Raw genomic sequence first — 21,225 nt, forward strand, 5'->3', positions numbered from 1 at the left:
AAGGTTATAATCAGAATTGACCAAGAAAGCAAAGAGGATCCCATTAGTCCTTCTTTCTTTCTTCTTTGTAAACCTTCTCTCCTTCCTCCAGATTTGTTGTGAAAGCATTAGTCGCTCAGGTATGTCCAACTCTTTGTAACCCTGTGGACTGTGGCCCACCAGGCTCCTCTGTCCATGGGATTCTCCAGGTAAGAATACTGGAGCAGGTTGCCATTCCCTTCTCCAGGGCATCTACCTGACCCAGGGATCGAACCTGGAACTCCTGCATTATAGGCAGATTCTTTTCCATTTGAGCCATCAGGGAAGCCCCCCACATTTGTTAAACTTTCAAATTTTATATAATACACTGGTTATAGAAGAGAAGAAACATTTTACCTGCTCTCCCCCTTTTTTTATCTCACTCTGACATCTGACATTATTATTGGTATCAAAAGGGAGTGAGGCTGAGCTGTGCAACCAATGCTTGAAGGACTTCTCTTTCCTTCTGTGGAACAAGAATAATTGTGAGAAGTCTTTCTTTTGTCTGTTACTGGGACAATGGGCTTCCTCTGTGATTCCATTTTTAATATTCCACTGCCTCAGGCTTGAACCTAGTGAGGCTAAAATGTGTGAGTCATAGATAACCTAGATTTAGAAGCTGGAGGTCTTTCTGTAGGCTGGCATGTTTAGAGGGGCCCCTATCAGTTGGACTGTAACACTTGCTGCTGTCTGTTGAGAACTCTCTATGAGCCTCCTGTTACAGTGAGTAGGGATTTTTCACAGTCGCCTGCTCAGGTATAAAGGTGGAACTGCCATGTATCTCTGTAATAGAGCTGGACTTCTTTCCTGAGCCTCTGCCCTTACCCCCTGGCAAGGGAAGGCACAGGTCTGCACTGGGGGCCCCACCCCGCAGGGCTCAGCCTGGGAGTTCAGGACGTGACCCATCGTGAGAAACCTTCTGACATCCAGGCTTTGGTCCTGTCCCTTCCCGTCTTCTCCTTCCCCCCAGGAGCCCAAACATGACATCATCTGAGCGGGGAAAAGCCACGCCCACAGCACCACACTTTCTTCTTGGCTTCCAGTTCACAAGGTGAACCCCCTGCTCTAGGTTTTTAGCCCTTTTTGGCTCAGAAAGCCTCTTCCGTCTCCAACCCCCCAATCCTCACAGTAGAGAGCTTTGTGCTTCCAGGCTTTTTGCTCTGCTGTGATTGGAGAACAACCTAAACTCAGAAGCGTGATGAATGAGTCCGTCAGCCCCGACACTCCCTGAAGCAAGGAACAGCCCGGACTCTGCAGGTGGAGGGAAACAGGCACTAAGAAAACGGGGAAAGAGGAGAACTTCGGTTATTATCTCTTATGCAATTCATCCTCTAGAGCATCCTAAACCTGCCACCTCCCAGTTTGTGTTTTTCTTATATTGCTCACGTGTGAGCGTCTTGCTTTCTTAATTAGGTTGTGAGCTCGGGAAGAGACTCTTGTCTCTGCCTGCTTTGCAGTCCTTGGGCACATCAGTAGGAAAGGGAACTTCAGAACCGGGTAGAACCGCAGACTAGGAGTTGGGATGTGTTTCTTCTCTTTCTCGACCTGCCATTGACTAACTGGTCAACTTGGGTGAATTGTCTGATGTCATCTGAAACATACCGGCGGGTGGCGGTGGGTGGGAGCAGACCTAAATGCCTCCCCCATCTTTTTTTTTTTTTTTTTTGGCCAATCCGCATGGCCTGTGGGATCATAGGCTAACCCGCCCCCTATGCATTGGGAACATGGAGTCTTAACCACTGGACCACCAAGGATATCCCTCCCCCATCTTTAATTTTTGAGTTGCCCCCCGGAAGCTTGTTCTTCCAATGGGCTGTAACATACATATTTTTCTAAGGAAACTTGGAAACAAGGACCGGGGGTACATCAATATCCTATTCAAATTGGCAAAGCTTTTGAATGTTTCACTGAATTTTAGGGCAAAAAATAAATAAAAGAGTCCACAGGCTCTATTTCCCGTATTGCTAGTTTGACCACGAGCAAAACCAGATTTAATCAGTGATTTTCCTAAGACCATCCACTATGTCTATTATATGCACGTCCGTAGTATTTTTTTTTCCTAGACTTGTAACGACTAATCATGGCCCGTCTCACTTCTCAACATCCTGCCAGACAAATCCCTTTTTAAAATAAATCTTAATTACACTAATTATGAGGGTTCTTCCTGCTAGCTCCATTGTAAGGCTGAGCGGTCTTGGTGAACAAATCCTGGGGATAGGTTTGGTTAACATCTTCCTCTTTTGTCTGTTTGGCTTTGATGGATACACCTTACTTCTTAAAACAAGATTAACCCTCCAATCGTGTTGTAGGCAAGCCCTGCTGCCTCACCTCCAAATCTTCAGAATTTTATTGAGGTCCTGGCACTCTCAGGGGAACTGTGCCACTGATGGAAATGATAAGATACGACGTGTTCTAGAAAAAATGGCAGTTACTGAGTAGAGTGATCATGTGTAGAATACTAGAGAGACTCTGTGGTCATTCTGGACAGTGTAATTTTTATACATAAATGGTCTAGTACGTTTTAAAACAATTTTTTTATTGTTGGAGTTGCTTAAACACTCCTTTTTTTTTTTTTTTTTATTTGGCTGCACTGGGTCTTCATTGTGTGATGTGGAATTTAGTTCCCTGACTAGGGATTGAACCCAGGCCCCCTGCATTGGGAGTACAGAGTCTAAGTCCCTGGACGACCAGGGAAGCCCCCCAAGTACTATTGCTAAGCATTGAATGTTAGTGTGCATCAGACCTGTCTTACCTTCTCATAAACTTGCAAAATCATTAAGTCCTCAGGACTTGAATAACTATGCCAGATATGCTTAAGTGTTTTTAGCTGAATTAAAGCTTCTCAGACTAATCACATATCAACTTCCCGGCCCTCTTCCAGAATTGCAGTCAAGCAGTGTCAGAATTTAAAGTGACTTGGTCCTTCCTGGCTGGTTGGTGTCTGGCCTTTGATTCCCCCTTTTCTCCCCATCTGGAGGTTTGTCTCACAGCAAAGCTTAGAAATACCTTTAAAGTCAAGTGGACATCACAGTTCCACATGAAAAAAAAAAAAAAACCATGCAGTGTGTCTAAAGCATCTGCCTTGCTTTCTATATTATTTCTTTCTTAATAGTTTTAGAATGAGCTTAAGAATACGAATCATATGTTCAGATTCCTGACATTGTTTCTGCAACAGAGGAGGAAAATTGAGAGAGTGGTCAAATACAGTAACAGCAAAGCCGTATCTCTTACAAAAGCCCAAGGATCAGAAAGATGCCCTAGTGTTTTCCTCTGTCAAAGGAAAACAGAGGGGGTTTTTTTTTGCTTCAGTCTATATGCATACATGCTGAGTCATGTTCGACTCTTTGCGACCCTATGGACAGTAGTCAGGCTCCTCTGTCCATTGAATTTTCCAGGCAAGAATACTGGAGTGGGTTGCCATTTCCTTCTCCAAGGGATCTTCCCAACCCAGGGATCGAACTCGAGTCTCCTGTATTGGTAGGTGGATTGTTTACCACTGTGCGATCCTCCTGCTTTCTGACTTCACCCGTTAGCCTATGCTCTGGGTGTGTGCGTCCTACACACCCGATGTGCCATTTTCCATGGGTTTCCATGTGTGTTTGGTTGATAGACTAGGTATTCTAGCCTGTATTCCATTCTTCAATTACAGGAAAGTCTGTGGTGCTAGTGGTAAAGAATCTGCCTGCCAACGCAGGAGACTTAAGAGATGCAGGTTCGATCCCTGGGTCTGGGAGATCCCTTGGATGAGGGCATAGCAAACCACTCCAGTATTCTTACCTAGAGAATCTCATGGACAGAGAAGACTGCTGGGCTATAGTCCATAGGATCTCAGAGAGTCGGACACCACTGAAACGACTTAGCATGCACGCATGCTCTGTGAATTCAGGCTGAGAGGAGAAGCATTTTGGATCCCCTATGTTAAATATTCTATATGTACCTCACTGCCACCAGATTGCCACTATTGCGAACCCTGTGTCTTGTTTTGACTGTATTTTGGGGCTGGCACTGGGACCAGTCTTATTCTCTTCACAGCTCAAAATTTCAGGCCAACCAAAGGCCTTGTCAAAATCATAAAAGTACTAAGAATTGAGAATGTCTGGGGCTTTAAGTGTTGTCAGAGACAAAGGGGTTTGCTTCAATTTTTAATTAGTTCAGAGGTTCGAAGAACTGGCTTTAAGAAAAACTGAAAGAAAAAAACAGAGCTGAAGGCAGGTTATTCATTACATTTCGGATGAATAGATTCTCCCAGGAAGGAATTTGGAAGCCCCTTTCTGGCAGCTTTTATTTCTGGCATTCAGGAAAGACCAGGCAGCTTAATGGTGAGAGGTTGGCCGCCTGTGGCACTTTTACGCAGCGGGTTTTGTGTTCCTTGTCATTCTGGGGTCTCTTTCCCTCCTGCTTTCTGACCCAATCTTACTTCACACGTCAGTCTATGCCCTGGGTGTGTGGATTCTACATACCTGATCCACCATTTTCTGTGGGTTTTCTGCCACTTGGTCATGTGCGTCTGGTCAGTAGATTAGGTATCCAAGCCGCTGAACTGTTGGGTGCCTCAGAATGGGGCTTTAGAAATGTAAATAAGTTTATTCAACCTCCTGCATTTGAGGTTGGAGGGACTCTAGCTAAACTCTGGAGCCAGGTTCCCTGAAGCAAGCAGCCTGCAGCAGCTGGAGGGGCCCTTGTTCAGATTCTGTTGGCCTCCTGAGCTGTGTGGGGGCCCTGTGGGTCTTAGGGCCCTGGAATGGTCCAGGACAGTTTATTTAGGTGATGGTCGGGGTTATGGCTGTTGCCTTGGAAACCCTTGCAGTACCCACATTGAACATGAGTTTGTACAGTGAAATGGCTATTGCACTTAGGTACCTGACTCCATCTTAATTTTTTTATTGTCTGTCTCCCCCACTAACTAGATGATAAGTTCTATGAAGGCAGAGACTGTTTTATTCGCCACTGTATCTGACACTTCTGGCAGATAGTAGGTGCTCCATAAACATTCCTTGATTAAATAAGTCAGTGCCGTGCGTGCACGCATGCTCAGTCGCTTCAGGCATGTCTGACTGATTGTGACACTATGAACTGTAGCCCACCAGGCTCCTCTGTCCATGGGGATTCTCCAGACAACAGTACTGGAGAAGGTTGCCATGCCTTCCTCCAGGGGATCTTCCCAACCCAGGGATCGAACCCACGTCTCCTGTGGTTCATGCATCACAGGCGAATTCTTTACCGCTGAGCCACCAGGGAAGCCCAAGTCATTGTCACAGAATTGCAGACTGTCAGTGATAAACGGTGGATAAAGTGACAAGAGACATTAATCATTGCCCAGAAATTCTAGAAAGGGGTTTCTGACCTTGTCATGTCCTTAGACTTGGCCAGGCATTCATTCCCTTTGGAACAGGTGATCTGGACCTTCACTTGGACATACCTGCTATTAGGAAGTCAGTGTCTTGAGGACACAGCAGTTTGTCAGTTCTGCAAGGAGGGCCAGGCTGGCGGACACCAGACAGCAGGGGACAGTGCAGGCAAGGCTGGCATGAAGCCTTGGGATGCAGAGAGTGGCAGTGAGGGGTCCTGCCACAGGCAGCACTGAGATGACCCAGTGGGAGGCCCAGCATCAGGTCATCTGTCAACAAGCAGGAGGACTCAGCCCCCTCCCTGTGCCTCCATCAGACTCAGGACCCCCACACAGGTCAGAGATTGCCAGAAGCTGCCCAGACACATCGGTCAGTCTATTCACAACAAAAGTACCCAACCACATCTCCTGATGGAGCCTGGCCAGGCAGGCTGAGGTTCAGGGCAGGATGATCATAAGGTTGGTGGGCTCAAGAGGCAAGAAAAAGTGGGACTTCCCTAGCAGTCCAGTGGTTAGGACTCTGCGCTTCCACTGCAGGGGGCCCAGGTTTGATCCCTGGTCGGGGAGCCAAGGTCCCACCAGCTGTGTGGTGTGAGAAAATAAGTAAATTTACTTAAAAATAAAAGCGGCAAGGTGACTTCCCTAGCAGTCCTGTTAAGACTGCTCTTCCATGGCAGGGGCTGTGGATTTGATCCCTGGATGGGGAACTAAGATCCCACAAGCCATATGGCATGCAACCCCTCAAAAAAGAAAAAGCACATGTTGAGGAACATAGAGACCCAGTTCTTCCTCAGCCTAATGGCCTTTGGCAAGTCAGTTAACATTTCACCTGCAAGATGGAGAGAAACGATATACGTTTGATCCTGGGGCTTGGGTTCCCAGCCAGAGATTGAGGCTAGTTTGCAGTGGTGACAGCACCTCATCCTAGCCACTAGACCAGTGATCAATGCCAAGGGCTCTGGCCCTTTGGCCTTGCAGGAAAGAACTCCCACAAAGACAGAAAGCAGTGAAGCTAGTAAAGTATTGAGAGGGAAAAGAGTACGGTACATGTGAACAGACACACAGGCAGACTCAGGGAGAGAGAGTCGCTGAACTCGTGGCAGTTTGAATTACTTTTATGGGGTATTCTTCTGGGTTTCCTTTGGCCGGTCATTTTGATTTGCCTGGTTCACAGTTCATATTTGGTGTATCTCAGGATCCTCCCATGTGTGCACACACATCTCTTAGCCAAAATGGATTTTACTGAAGAGGCGTATGGGTGGAGAACATCCCCTGGCATCACTCGCCTTTGGCCTCCAGGGAGCCTTTTCTGCTCATGTGTGGTCAGGGAGGTCTCCTGACTTCAAGAAAGAAAACATGTGGTCTGGGCAGGGCCCAGCCTCCTCCCTTAAAGCTCCTGCTCTTGTCTTTGAGTTTTGATCCAGAGGGAATGAATCTCCAATCGCTTTACCCCAGGGCTGGGAGGTGGGGTTTGGGGAGCCTCTACCCCCTGCCTCACCTTTATCATGGTGGTGTTTTAAAAATTGGTTGGTTGGTTTAGTTGCTAAGTTGTGTGGCACTCTTGCAACCCCCTATAGCCTGCCAGGCTCCTCTGTCCATGGGATTTCCCAGGCAAGAAAACTGGAGTGGGTGCCTTCTCCAGGGAATCTTCCTGACCCAGGGATCAAAGCCAAGTAAACCTTAAATGAGATATTTGAGGCTTTTAAGATAGTGTCTGACAAACAATAAGAACACAATACATTATTGTTATCGTGTAAGTTATTTTCTGTTACACTTAACAAGACAAAAACAGGGGAATATACAAGAGAGTAAAATATTGGTGTAAAGGGAACAAATCCTCAAGCTAATACTCTTTCTGCCTCATAAAAGGCCTGACCTGGTGCAGCGCTTTACTTACAGTTGCTTACAGTGTTATACATTCTCCAAGGAAAATCTAATTGTATAGAATCACACAGGAAGCAATCTTCCTTGTCCTCTTGGGAACCACAAGCCAGTTGGAAACCTTGGTGAACAGCTCCGATCTCTCTCCAGCCCTGGCAGGGGGCGGGGGATCCGCCCATTGGCCTCTTTGGTCTGCGTCCTTCCCTCACTGAACAGGTGTTCTCTGAGGGCCTTTGAGAGGCCGTGTAATAGATATGATAAAGGCATATCCTACAGTGACGCCGTCCCTGCTCCTCCAGGGAGGCGGAGAGGCCTTTCATGGCAATTAATTATTCACATTTTCTTTCCTGCCCCTCTAATACTTGGTTTTCTATCTACCTCCGTGGAGGCAGGTTTTCTCTGGGGCGTGTGTAACCCCAGTGCCCGATGGTGGTTTGGAGCTGTGTTCTGTCCCCCTTGGAGCCTGTTTATTTTGGGGTCATGGGCAATGGGCACAGGCTGGCAACAGCCAGAGTGTCCTAACATCAGCACTCATTCCCCCGACTCTTCTTGGGGACAGGATACTGGCTGCTGATGTCTCTATGGTTCACGGGAACACAGGGGTCAGGTCTTCATCCTCATTGCTTGGTCGATCAGGGTTGCATCCTGCGCTGCCTGGGCGAGCCAGGCTTGGTGGAATGCTTTTCAGCCCCGTTCCCTGTTCCGAGGCTGGGCATCTTGCCCTTTTTGCAGAGCTGTAAACAGTCACTCAGGCGTGCAGGCTTCAGCCTGGCCTTTGTTACTGCTCCCCGGGAAACCTTTGTGCTGCTGGTAGAGGTGGCCCGACACTGGGCACCCTGACAACTCTGTCTCGGAGACTCAGAAGTTACCTTCCCCCTCTCGTACCGGCTGCTTCCCCAGTGTTGCTCTTCTGCTCTTATGTGCCTGTCACGCCCACCTGCAATGCTGGCTTGATCCAGTTCCCCTTGAAGACAGTGCTCAGATGTAGAGACCAGGGCATGTACCCTCAGGGAGGGTTTCTGGGGCATTCTCCCTCAGAGACCCAGGGCCAGAAGGAAGAGATGTAAATGTGTGGCCACAAAATACAGCTAGGACTGGGGCCGAGGAGCAGGCAGGCGAGCAGAAGAGGGAAGTGGCAGCAGTGTGGCCAGAAAGGGCTGGAGAGTGACAGCTGCCCCTTCAGCTGGGAGGCGAGTCCTTTTGCAGAACCTCAGGGGGATGGCACCCACAGACCTCAGATGCCACGGCCAAGTGCCTGCCCTCTCACTCCCTGCCTCTGTGCCCTTGGCAGTTTCCTCCACCTCTTCGTGCCTCAGCTTCCTGCTCTAGGACTGTTGGTGGGAATTCAAATTGATAATAACCACTATGGAAAACAGTATGGAGATTCCTTAAAAAAGAAAAAAACTAGAAATAAAACTACCATGTGACCCAGCAATCCCACTACTGGGCATATATACCCTGAGGAAATCATAATTGAAAAAGACACACCTACCCCAATGTTCATTGCAGCACTGTTTATAATAACTAGGTTATGGAAGAGCTTCCCAGGTGGCACAGTGGTAAAGAATCCACCTGCCAATGCAGGAGATGCAGGAGACACAGTCAATCCCTGGGTTGGGAAGGTCCCCTGGAGAAGCAACAGCAACCCACTCCAGTATTCTTCCTGGACAATTCCATGGACAGAGGAGCCCAGTGGGCTATAGTCCATGGGGTTGCAAAGAGTCAGACACGACCGAATGCACATGTACACGCACACACACAGGACATGGAAACCACCTAGATGCCCTTCAACAGATGACTGGATAAAGAAGTTGTGGTTACATATACACAATGGAATATTAGTCAGCTATAAAAAGGAACGCATTTGAGTCAGTTCTAATGAGGTGGACGGACCTAGAGCCCATATACACAGTGAAGTAGATCAGGAGGAAAAAGGCAAATATATATTAATGTATGTAAATAGAATCTAGAAAGATGTTACTTATGGACCTATTTGCAGGGCAGCAATGGAGATGCAGACATACAGAACAGACTTGTGGACCCAGTGAGGAAAGGGGTGGGTGGGGTGAATTGAGAGAGTAGCATGGGAACATATACACTGGCGTATGTAAAATAGATCACCAGTGGGAATTTGCTGTTTGACTCGGCTCAAACCAGTGCTCTGTGACAACCTAGAGGGGTGGGATGGATTGGGAGGTGGGAATGGAGGCTTAAGAGGGAGTGGACATATGTATACCTATGGCTGACTCATGTTGATGTGTGGCAGAAACCAACACATTATAGTAAAGCAATTATCCTTCAATTAAAAATAAAATTTAAAAAATAATATTAAAAAATGCCCACTCTCACCACTACTATTCAGCATAGTTTTGGAAGTCCTAGCCACAGCAATCAGAGAAAAAAAAGAAAAAGAATCCATCTTGGAAAAGAAGAAGTAAAACTCTCACTGTTTGCAGATGACATGATCCTCTACACAGAAAACCCTAAAGACACCACTAGAAAATTACTAGAGCTAATTAATGAATATAGTAAAGTTGCAGGATATAAAATTAAAACACAGAAATCCTTTGCATTCCTATACACTAACAATGAGAAAACAGAAAGAGAAATTAAGGAAACAATCCCATTCACCATTGCAACAAAAAGAATAAGATACTTAGGAATAAATTTACCTAAAGAAACAAAAGACCTATATATAGAAAACTATAAAACACTGTTGAAAGAAATTAAAGATGACACAAATAGATGGAGAAATATACCGTGTTTGTGGATTGGAAGAATCAATATAGTGAAAATGAATATACTACCCAAAGCAATCCATAGATCCAACACAATACCTGTCAAGCTACCAGTGGTACTTTTCACAGAACTAGAACAAATAATTTCACAATTTGTATGGAAATACAAAAAACCTTGAATAGCCAAAGCAATCTTGAGAAAGTACAATGGAACTGGAGGAATTAACCTGCCTGACTTCAGGCTCTACTACAAAGCCACAGTCATCAAGACAGTATGGTACTGGCACAAAGACAGAAATATAGATCAACGGAACAAAATAGAAAGCCCAGAGATAAATCCATGCACCTATGGACACCTTATCTTTGATAAAAGAGGCAAAAATATACAATAAAGAAAAGACAATCTCTTTAACAAGTGGTGCTGGGAAAACTGGTCAACCACCTGTAAAAGAATGAAACTAGTCTAACTTTCTAACACCATACACAAAAGTAATCTCAAAATGGATTAAAGATCTAAACATAAGACCAGAAACTATAAAACTCTTAGAGGAAAACATAGGCAGAACACTCTGACATAAATCACAGCAAGATCGTGTATGATGCACCTCCCAGAGTAATGGAAATAAAAACAAACAAATGGGACCTAATTAAACTTAAAAGCTGTTGCACAATGAAGGAAACTATAAGCAACATGAAAAGGCAGCCTTCAGAATGGGAGAAAATAATAGCAAATAAAACAACTGACAAGGAATTAATCTCCAAAATACACAAGCAGCTCATGCAGCTCAATACCAGAAAAATAAATGACCCAATCAAAAAATGGGCCAAAGAACTAAACAGACATTTCTCCAAAGAAGACATATAGATGGCTAACAAACACATGAAAAGGTGTCAGCATCGCTCATTATCAGAGAAATGCAAATCAAAACCACAATGATGTACCGTCTCACACCAGTCAGAATGGCTACCGTCAAAAAGTCTACAAACAATAAACGCTGGAGAGGGTGTGGGGAAAAGGTAACCCTCCTACACTGTTGATGGGAATGCACACTAGCACAGCCACTGTGAAGAACAGAGTGGAGATTCCTTAAAAAATTGGAAATAGAATTGTCATATGATCCAGCAATCCCACTGGTGAGCATACACACCAAGGAAAGCAGAATTGAAAGAGACACATATATCCCAATGTTCATTGCAGCACTGTTTGCAATAGCTAGGACGTGGAAGCAACCTAGAAGTCCATCAGCAGATGAACAGATAAGGAAGTTGTGGTACATATCAGTTCAGTTCAGTTGCTCAGTTGTGTCCAACTGTTTGCAACCCCATGGACTGCAGCACGCCAGGCTTTCCTGTCCATCCAACTCTCAGAGCTTGCTCAAACTCATGTCTATTGAGTCAGTAATACCACTGCGTCAGTGATGTCATCCAACCATCTCATCCTCTGTGTCCCCTTCTCCTGCCCTCAATCTTTCCCAGCATCAGGGTCTTTTCCAATGAGTCAGTTCTTTGCATCAGGTGGCCAAAGTATTGGAGTTTCAGCTTCAACATCCATCCCTCCAGTGAACACTCAGGACTGATCTCCTTTAGGATGGATTGGTTGGATCTCCTTCAAGAGTCTTCTCCAACACCACAGTTCAAAACCATCAATTCTTTGGTGCTCAGCTTTCTTTATAGTCCAACTCTCACATCCATACATGACTACCTGAAAAACCATAGTCTTGACTAGATGGACTTTTGTTGGCAAAGTAATGTCTCTGCTTTTTAATATGCTTTCTAGGTTGGTCATAACTTTTCTTCCAAGGAGCAAGGGTCTTTAAATTTCATGGCTGCAGTCACCATCTGCAGTGATTTTGGAGCCCAGAAAAATAAAATCTGTCACTGTTTCCACTGTTTCCCCATCTATTTCCCATGAAGTGATGGGACCAGGTGTCATGATCTTAGTTTTCTGAATGTTGAGTTTTAAGCCAACTCTTTCACTCTCCTCTTTCACTTTCATCAAGAGGCTCTTTGGTTCTTCTTCGCTTTCTGCCATAAGGGTGGTGTCATCTGCATATCTGAGGTTATTGATATTTCTCCTGGCAATCTTGATTCCAGCTTGTGCTTCTTCCAGCCCAGCATTTCGCATGATATACTCTGCATATAAGTTAAATAAGCAGGGTGACAGTATACAGCCTTGACATACTCTTTTCCCTATTTGGAACCAATTTGTTGTTCCATGTCCAGTTCTAACTGTTGCTTCCTGAGCTGATCACAGGTTTCTCAAGAGGCAAGTCAGGTGGTCTGGTATTCCCATCTCTTTCAGAATTTCCCACAGTTTGTTGTGATCTGCACAGTCTAGGTACATATACACAATGGACTATTTCTCAGCTAAAAAAAAGAATGCATTTGACTCAGTTCTAATGAGGTGGATGAAACTGGAACCCATTATACAGAGTAAAGTAAGTCAGAAAGAGAAACACCAATACAGTATATTAATGCATATATATGGAATTTAGAAAGACAGTAACAATGACCCTATATGTAAGACAGCAAAAAAGAGACCAATGTAAAGAACAGACTTTTGGCCTATGTGGGAAAAGATGAGACTGGGGATGATATGAGAGAATAGCATTGAAACATGTATATTACGATATGTAAAACAGATGACCAGTCAAGTTCAATGCATGAAGCAGGGCACTCAAAGCTGGTGCTCTGGGACAACCCAGAGGGATGGGATGGGGAGGGAGGTGGGAAGAGAGGGAGGTGGGAGGGGGATTCAGGGTGGGGAACACATGTACCCATGGCTGATTCATGTCAATGTGTGGCAAAACCATCACAATATTGTAAAGTAATTAGCCTCCCATTAAAATAAATACATTTTTAAAATAATAATAAAATGAGGACTAGAGTCACACCTCCTCCTTTTGGGGTTGTTTATGAGGATTCCGTGAGTTTATACATATAGAATGTTGAGAAGGTGCCAGCCCACGCTGAATGTCACTTGTGTGTTAGCCAACAACTTCACCCCACATCCATGGCCGTGTGCACACCCTGAGTATGATGGGGTCAGGATCTTATTGGGACAGTCTGATGCTCTGACCACTTCTTTTCCCAAACATTCTTCCTACCCCATCTGTTCTTCCCCTCATAGAAACCATTAGTAATCTTCTTAAGTGAGTCTCTTCATCCCCAAATTATTCAAAGCCCTTCTTTTCCATTTATAGTGAGCATCCGTTACTGTTTAGTGAATCACGTATCTCCACTGGTGGGTGATGAGGACACCGTGGAAAAGTGAAATAGGCATTGCCGGTGACCGTGGTATCTCCTCCTGCCACCACTGAAGCTCCTGACCGGTGGGAAATGTTATTGGTCTGTGTTTTCACTACTTTTGCGTCAACTACGCTTCTGTTGATAGTGGTGCTCATGTTCAGTGAAACAGAAAGTAGCCAGGTGAGCAGAAGGAGCATGCACAGAAAAGACCAGAATCACCCATGAATTCTGATTGTTTTTAAAGCCGTCCAGGTGAATTTTCACTGGTTCAAATCAATATGTTGGTGTTTGGTCACTAAGTCACGTCCGATTCTTTCAATATGGGCACACACTTAAGAGGTAACTGCATGAAAGGGAACGTGGCCCAAAGGTAACTGGTCCATCCTTGAGTTCAGCCCATCACCTCGGCAACATGCAGGTCCACTGCCAACAACACATCCCTCCTAGAAGTCACTGGGGCATCTCAAGCCAGCCTGGCCAAAGGAGAGCTCATCTTTCCCCACAAACCTGCCATTCTTCCTGTTTTCTACCTCAGTTAAACATCAATATCAGACAAGTTGCTTATGCCAGAAACATCAAGGTCAGCTCCTCTCCTGCTTTTCCTGCCCCCATCCCCAGGCCCTGGACTCCCTGTGCTTCCTAAATAGCCTAAGACTATGCCTCTTCTGTATATCCACTGACTCTGCCTGCAACTGTAAGTATTGCTGTGTAACAACAATCCCCAAACAGTGGCTTGGGTCAGCTGATCCAGACCAAGCTCAGCTGGGTGGCTCTTACCACATGTCTTTGGGTGTCCGGTCCTGGCTGATGGAGGCCAGGCTCAGCTAGGCTGGGTCTGCTCCACATGGCTCTCATCCTCCCTTCTGGCTCCAGTGGGCTGGCCCAAGCGTGTTCTTCTCACGGAAATGTCAGAAGCACAGGAAGGCAAGCCAAAACACATGCCACTGTTGTGTGTTTCTATTGGCCAAAGCTAGCCATATGGTCTCATTCAAAGTCAAAGGGTAGGGGAATGCACTTGAACCATTTAGTGGAAAGAAGTATAAAGCCACATGGCAGAGAGAAAGGTGACAAGAGAGAATAAAGAACCAGGGCCCCAAATGTAATTTCCCACATCTTTGTTATCTCTCACTAGACTCATCACTCATTTTCTAACTTCTTACTTTGCCTGCAGCCAACCTCCCCTGACTTGATTCCAACACCCCTTTATTAAAACTTTCACTGCCCCCTTATCACTCCCAAATTGAGCTGAAGCCCTGTACAACTTGGCTCCCATCCATTTTTCCTTCTGCATCTGTTGCCGTGTTTCAGAGTTACTCACCACCCACTTCCAAATGTGCTTGTTTTTCATACTGATCTGTGCCTTCATAAACAGTCTTCCCTCTTCCTGCAGTGATCTCCCCCGCATTTGGGGTTATTGTGAGATGTTGTTGACCTATCAAAACCCAATTCACCTGGAGCCTCTTCCAGAAAGCCTTCTCAGAGGCCCTGTGGAGAAAAAATTGCTCCTTCCTTTGTGGCATGATAGCAAATTGAAATCACATCATGCTCATACTTAACTCGTATCAGTTTGGGAATACATGTTCAACCACAGAGAGAGAGAGCGTGAATAATTCCACCCACCATTCAACTCCATGATTGTGGGAGTACCGAGACTTCACTTTGCTGTTACATTAGTCATCATTACATTAGTTCCAGAAGCCTCCTGTAGATGAAAGACACAGCCTACTGAGCAGGGGTCTAGTGTTTAAATGATACAAGACTCTTATAACAGCCGTGCCGCAAGCCTTTATTTCATTTACTAGTCAACCAAAGGAACATCTATCTGGCTCTGTGGTCTTGTTGCAAGTCAGGACCTTCCAGTTCCATCTTGGAAATTCAAGGGACTTTCAGTGGTAGGTCGTCTTTAGTAAATGTTTATGTCATTGTGACTTTAGAATCCTCCCGCGTCAAAGATGCTCCTGTACCGCATTTCCTATAGACTTATGTCAGATGGAATTTTAATCTTTTATGTCTGTGTTTCCCAGCTAAGTTATGAGGTTCTTATTTGTGGCTCCTGGTTCTTTATGGCTGCTGCCCGTGGCTGTGCAGGTCATATACTCTAAGGGGGCACTAGTCATGCCAGAGTCTATATTAATGGACTGTGTAGCAGTCATGGTGCCAGCTTCCTTGTCTCCCAGTGCCTGGTACATTGCGATTGCTCGAGAAACACGTGGATGAATGAGTGAAGGACAAAGAGGCAACAACAGACTGAGCTAAATGTTCCCAAAATGGGTTTCCCAAGTGGTGCAGTGGTAAAGAATCCACCTGCCGATGCAGGAGAAGCAGGTTCAATCCCTGGGCTGGGAATATCCCCTGAAGAAGGAAATGGCAACCCATTCCAGTATTCTTGCCTGGAAAATTCCATGGACAGAGTAGCCTGGCAGGTTACAGCCCATGGGGTCACAGAGTTGGACACGACTGAGCTCACACACACAGATGTTCCCAAGTGAGAAATTTAAGAGTCAGGGTTCCAATGAAAATTCAGATAGGTTTTGCTCCAGCAAAATTAAGATCATGTTATCATAGGTGCCTGTGATGAAATGTACCTGTCAACCCACTTGAAACATCTTAACTACCAAAAAAATCACCCTTCAGCATGTGAACCAATTGAAACAATGGTTCCTACAAAAACATCATTCTTCTCAAATGTTACTGACGGCATGATGGCCCTGTGCCTAACACCCTAGTGGACATTGTGAGGCATGTATGTGGAGACAGGTCTAGATGCTAGATGAATCTTGCCCTCCAAGTCACAGTAGACTTAGATTTTCCTTGATTTCCCTTGGATCGTCATACAACTTAAATGAAAAGAGAGCCATTATGAGTAAGAATAGGGTTTTTATCAGGTTATCTGATAAAATATGCAGAACATTCCTTAAGCAGTGTGGCCAGCAAACTTTTCACCCCATGGGAGAAGGTTGCGAAGGTAAATAGTCAGCTTCACACTTGGAATCCAATGTTCTGCCAGAGGACATGGGGAGGGGAACTGACCCACTCGGGGTGTGTGGGCTTCTGGGTGGATGTGGCCCAAGGAGGGGTCCAAAAGGCAGCATGACACGGGCAGTGATGGTCCAACATGTACCTCACCCCACCCCAAACTACAGGCCTAGGAAGCTCTGACAGAACATGGGGTTCACCCCTCCCCCCAGATTGTTCTTCCCTCTGTCTCCAGCAAGACGATTGCCTCCTGGCCACCCCACCAGCACAACAGTTAGCAGGATGCCTCACCAGCCAGGGCTTGATGTATCCATTAGAGGAAGCACCTGGTGAAGAAAGGGTTCCATAAATGTTAAATGAATGAACCAAGTGATGAATAAGCCAACAAAATAAGCAAACCAAAGGAGTGCTTATAGGGAACCTTTGTGGGGGAAGGCACTACAGTAACCCTGGGAAATTCCAAATGGTGTAAATGGATCTTCCCAACCCAGGGATCGAACCCATGTCTCTTATGTCTCCTGCACTGGCAGGCAGGTTCTTTACTGCTAGCGCCCCCTGGGAAGCAAATGTTGTACACCTAATGCTTAATGCTTAATGCTCTGGTATCCTTTCCAAACGCGTGGAGACTTGGCTGAATTGTTCAATGGAAGAAACGTTCAACCTGCTGCAGTACCACACCAAGGTCATCCTAATACCATGCAGCTTGGGAGCCCACCAGGCTCCTCTGTCCATGGGAGTCTCCAGGCAAGAATACTGGAGTGGGTTGTCATTCCCTCCTCCAGGGATCTTCCCGACCCAGGGGTGGAACCTCAGTCTCTTATGTCTCCTGCATTGGCAGGCAGCTGGGTGCCCCAACACTCCTATTTGCACATGAACTTGGGTTCAGAATTTCATGAGATCAAGGAGTCAGTTCAAATGGAGCTTCTGTTTCTGCCAAGACTTTGCCTGTCATTGCAGGCCACCTTCATGAAGTAGTCACCCTGTGTTCTTTGGGGTTTCTTTTTGTGTGTCGCTAGGTGAGTACTCCACGGAGGAGGCGCAGGACCCTTTCCTGGTCAGCATCCACATCATCGCGGACCCAGGGGAATCCCGCCCCCTGCAGGAGGCCATCGACAAGGTCTTGGCGTGGATCCACCCGGACCTCCCGCTGTTCAGGGTCTCGGAAAGGAGGGCGTGCCGCCGGAGGAGGAGGGTCCCCAAGGCGGCACAGCCGGCGCTGGCGGTGGTGCTCTTCCTGCAGGAGGAATACGGCGAGGAGCCGATCCTGCAGCTGCACCGCACGCTGCAGCGGCCGCCCTGGCGCCACCACCACACCGAGCGCGTGCCCGGCAAGTTCCTGCCCTACCTGCCCTGCAGCCAAGACTTCTTCACGCTGGCCCCGGGGACGCCGCTCTGGGCCATCCGGCCGGTGCACTACGGCAAGGAGATCGTGCGCTTCACCATCTACTGTCGCCATGACAACTACGCTGACATCCTCAAGTTCTACGAGCTGATCCTCCGGCGGAGCCCCAGCCAGAAGAAAGCGGACTTCTGCATCTTCCCCATTTTCTCCAATCTGGACGTGGACATCCAGTTTTCCCTCAAGAGACTGCCCTGTGACCAGACTCCGGTCCCCACTGACTCCTCCGTGCTGGAGTTCCGGGTCAGGGACATCGGGGAGCTGGTGCCGCTCTTGCCCAACCCTTGCAGCCCCATCAGTGAGGGGCGCTGGCAGACAGAGGACCATGATGGCAACAAGATCCTTCTGCAGGTACCTGGGGGAATGTCCGTCTGTCTGCCTGTGGCTGTCTCCCTTTGATGATAACAGAGAAACAAGTGAAATGGCTTTTCCTGAAACCCTAGCAAGTATCTGTTACAAAACAAGGAGTTAAGAAAAAGGAGGGATCAGTGACCCTCTTTCTGGCTAGAAGAGCAAGTCAAGGTGTCCATACTCTAATTAAACGGTTTTCACTTTGCTGCCGAGGTCATGTGCCCCAGGCCAGCAATAGCTGATTCCTCTAGTGCAACTGCCTGTGACAAGCATCCATCCACTAAATGCTTGGGGTTCCAGGGGATCTTGAATGAGCTGATACCCCAGGGAATTTGCTATTAAAGATTGTTTAGTCTACTCCCTCACAAGTAGGCGGTTTTTACCAATGAATTCTTCATTTCCACAAAGGAACTTCAGGAAAAGCCATCCGTGACAACTAAAATATGTTGACATTCAGTAGAGAAGATATGTTTTCTTCTTTGCTCTGGTGCCTCCCCTACTTTCTACCCTTCACCCTTCTGCTACTGGGCATTACATTGTTGAAATTCAGTGATTACTGGGAAATGCCTTCTGGGCGTTTTAAGGAGTACTGCCATGTCTTTGGAGCTTCTGGTTTCATTAAGCATGGGAAGAGGGGAGTAAATACATAGAAGGAAATGGATGCAGTAGGCTCTTCTGTTGCTTCTGTGGTTAATGACTTGGTTCAATTACTGGACCCCTTTCTCCTCCCATCCTTCCAGCAATCATCCCAACTCTTAGAAGTCATTAAGTTCCACTCTTGAATTCAAAATTGAGCATATAGATTTAAAAATGTCCTTTGTATGCCCTACCTGATACATGCTTTCAAGACCCTGGCTTTCTAGAATTACTAATAACAGGTAAATCAGTTCCAAGCATATACAATTGTGTCTTTCTGAAATGCCTCTGCCTTTGGCATCTTGGTTTTCACAAACGGCTACCTGAGAGGAGAAAGCTGATAGCAAGTTAGGCGACGTCTTGAAAGATGCTGGCTGACTGTATTTACTTGAATCACAGATACAGTTTCATAGTTTCTGTTGCTTTTAGCATTAAACATCAGAGGTATAATCCACATATTGCAAAATGTAGTGAGAATTTGGCACATGTCAGATACCTGGTTCAAACTATAGCTAGGCCACATTGCTCAAGTCAAAAAAGTCACCTTGAAATATTTATGATTTAAAGGAAATAGGTAATTTTCAGATTTCTCTTTGAATTATGCAAATAAAATATAATATTGCTTTATTATTCACCGAACTAAACGCTATTTGTTTTCATTTTATTTTATATTGGAGTGTAGTTGATTTACAATGTTGTGGTCGTTTCAGGTATACAGCAGAGTGTTTCAGTTATACATATATCTATTCTTTTTCAGATTCTTTTTTCATAAGGTTATTACAGAGTATTAAGTGGAGTTCCTTGTGCTATACAAGACCTTGTTGATTGTCTATTTTATATATAGTTTATGTATATGTTAATCCCAACCTTCTAGTTTATCCTCTGCCCACCACCTTTCCTCCTTTGATAACCATGTTTGTTTTTGAAGTCTGTACATCTGCTTCTGTTTTGTAAAGAAGTTTATTTCTATAATTTTTTAGATTCCACATATAAGTGACATTATATTTGTCTTTGACTTACTTCACTTAGAATGTTAATCTCTAGGTCCATCCATATTGCTGCAAGTGGCGTTATTTTAATCTTTTTCATGGCTGAGTGATATTCCATTGTATATACACACCATATCTTCTTTATCCATTTATTTGTCAGTGGACACTTAGGTTGCTTCCATGTCTAGGCTATTGTAAGGAGTGCTGCAGTGAACACTGGGGTATATGTATGCTTTTTGAATTATCATTTTCTCCAGACATATGCTTAGGAATGGGATTGCTGGATCACATGGTATTTCTGTTTGTTTTTAAGGAACCTCAATGTGGTTCTCCTTGCCTGGAAAATCCCGCGGACAGAGGAGCCTGGTAGGCTGCAGTCCATGGAGTCGCAAAGAGTCGGACGCAACTGAGCAACTTCACTTTCACTTTTCACTGTCATGCACTGGAGAAGGAAATGGCAACCCACTCCAGTGTTCTTGCCTGGAGAATCCCAGGGACAGGGGAGCCTGGTGGGCTGCCGTCTATGGGGTCACACAGAGTCGGACATGACTGAAGTGACTTAGCAGCAGCAGCAGCAATGCGGTTCTCCATAGTGGTTGTACCAATTTACATTCCTACCAAGAGTGTAAGAGAGTTCCTTTTTCTCCACACCCTCTCCAGCATTTATTGTTTGTAGATTTTTTGATGCTGGCTGTTCTAGCCAATGTGAAGTGATACTTCACTGTAGTTTTGATTTGCATTTCTCTAATAATTAGTGGTGTTAAACATCTTTTCATGGTTTTTTTTTTTTTTTTTTTTTTTTTTGCCATCTCTGTGCTGAAGAATCGATGCTTTTGAACTGTGATTTTGGAGAAGACTCTTGAGAGTCCCTTGGACTGCAAGGAGATCCAGCCAGTCCATTCTAAAAGAGATCAGTCCTGGGTGTTCATTGGAAGGACTGATGCTAAAGCTGAAACTCTAATACTTGGGCCACCTCCTGCAAAGAGTTGACTCGTTGGAAAAGACTCTGATGCTGGGAGGGATTGGGGCAGGAGGAGAAGGGGACGACAGAGGATGAGATGGTTGGATGGCATCAATGACTCAATGGACATGAGTTTGGGTGAACTCCGGGAGTTGGTGATGGACAGGGAGGCCTGGCGTGCTGCGATTCATGGGGTCGCAAAGAGTCAGACACGACTAAGCGACTGAAGTGAACTGACTGATGTTGTCTTTGGAGAAATGTCTATTTAGATCTTGTGCCTATTTTTTGATTGGGTTGTTTGTGTTTTTTATATTGAACTACATGTGCTGTTTGTATATTTTAGAGATTAATCTTTTGTTGGTTGCACCATTTGCGAATAGTTTCTCCCATTCTTTGGGTTGTCTTTTTGTTTATGGTTTCCTTTGCTGTGCAAAAGCGTTTAAGTTTCATTAGGTCCCTTTGTTTATTTTTTATTTTCATTTCTATAGGCTATGGATAGAAGAAGATCCTGCTGCGATTTATGTCAAAGAGTATTCTGCCTACGTTTTTCTCTAAGGGTTTTATAGACTCTGGTCTTACATTTAGGTCTTTAATCCATTTTGAGACTGTGTGTGTGTGTGGTGCTAGTGTTCTACTTTTATTCTTTTACACGTGACTGTTCTCCCAGCACCACTTATTGA

General features: G+C 45.5%; 1 protein-coding gene across 1 annotated transcript in view; it reads left to right on the plus strand.

Annotated features, from left to right (window-relative positions):
• Nucleotides 1-21,225, plus strand: part of FAM124A (family with sequence similarity 124 member A) — a 119,637-nt gene that overhangs the window by 21,057 nt on the left and 77,355 nt on the right. Inside the window, exon 3 of the mRNA XM_069601371.1 lies at nt 17,226-17,959. Coding sequence (XP_069457472.1) covers nt 17,226-17,959 — 734 coding nt within the window. The remainder of the gene's footprint in view (nt 1-17,225; nt 17,960-21,225) is intronic.

The sequence above is a fragment of the Ovis canadensis genome, chromosome 10 (assembly GCF_042477335.2).
Source record: "Ovis canadensis isolate MfBH-ARS-UI-01 breed Bighorn chromosome 10, ARS-UI_OviCan_v2, whole genome shotgun sequence".
Lineage (NCBI taxonomy): Eukaryota > Metazoa > Chordata > Mammalia > Artiodactyla > Bovidae > Ovis > Ovis canadensis.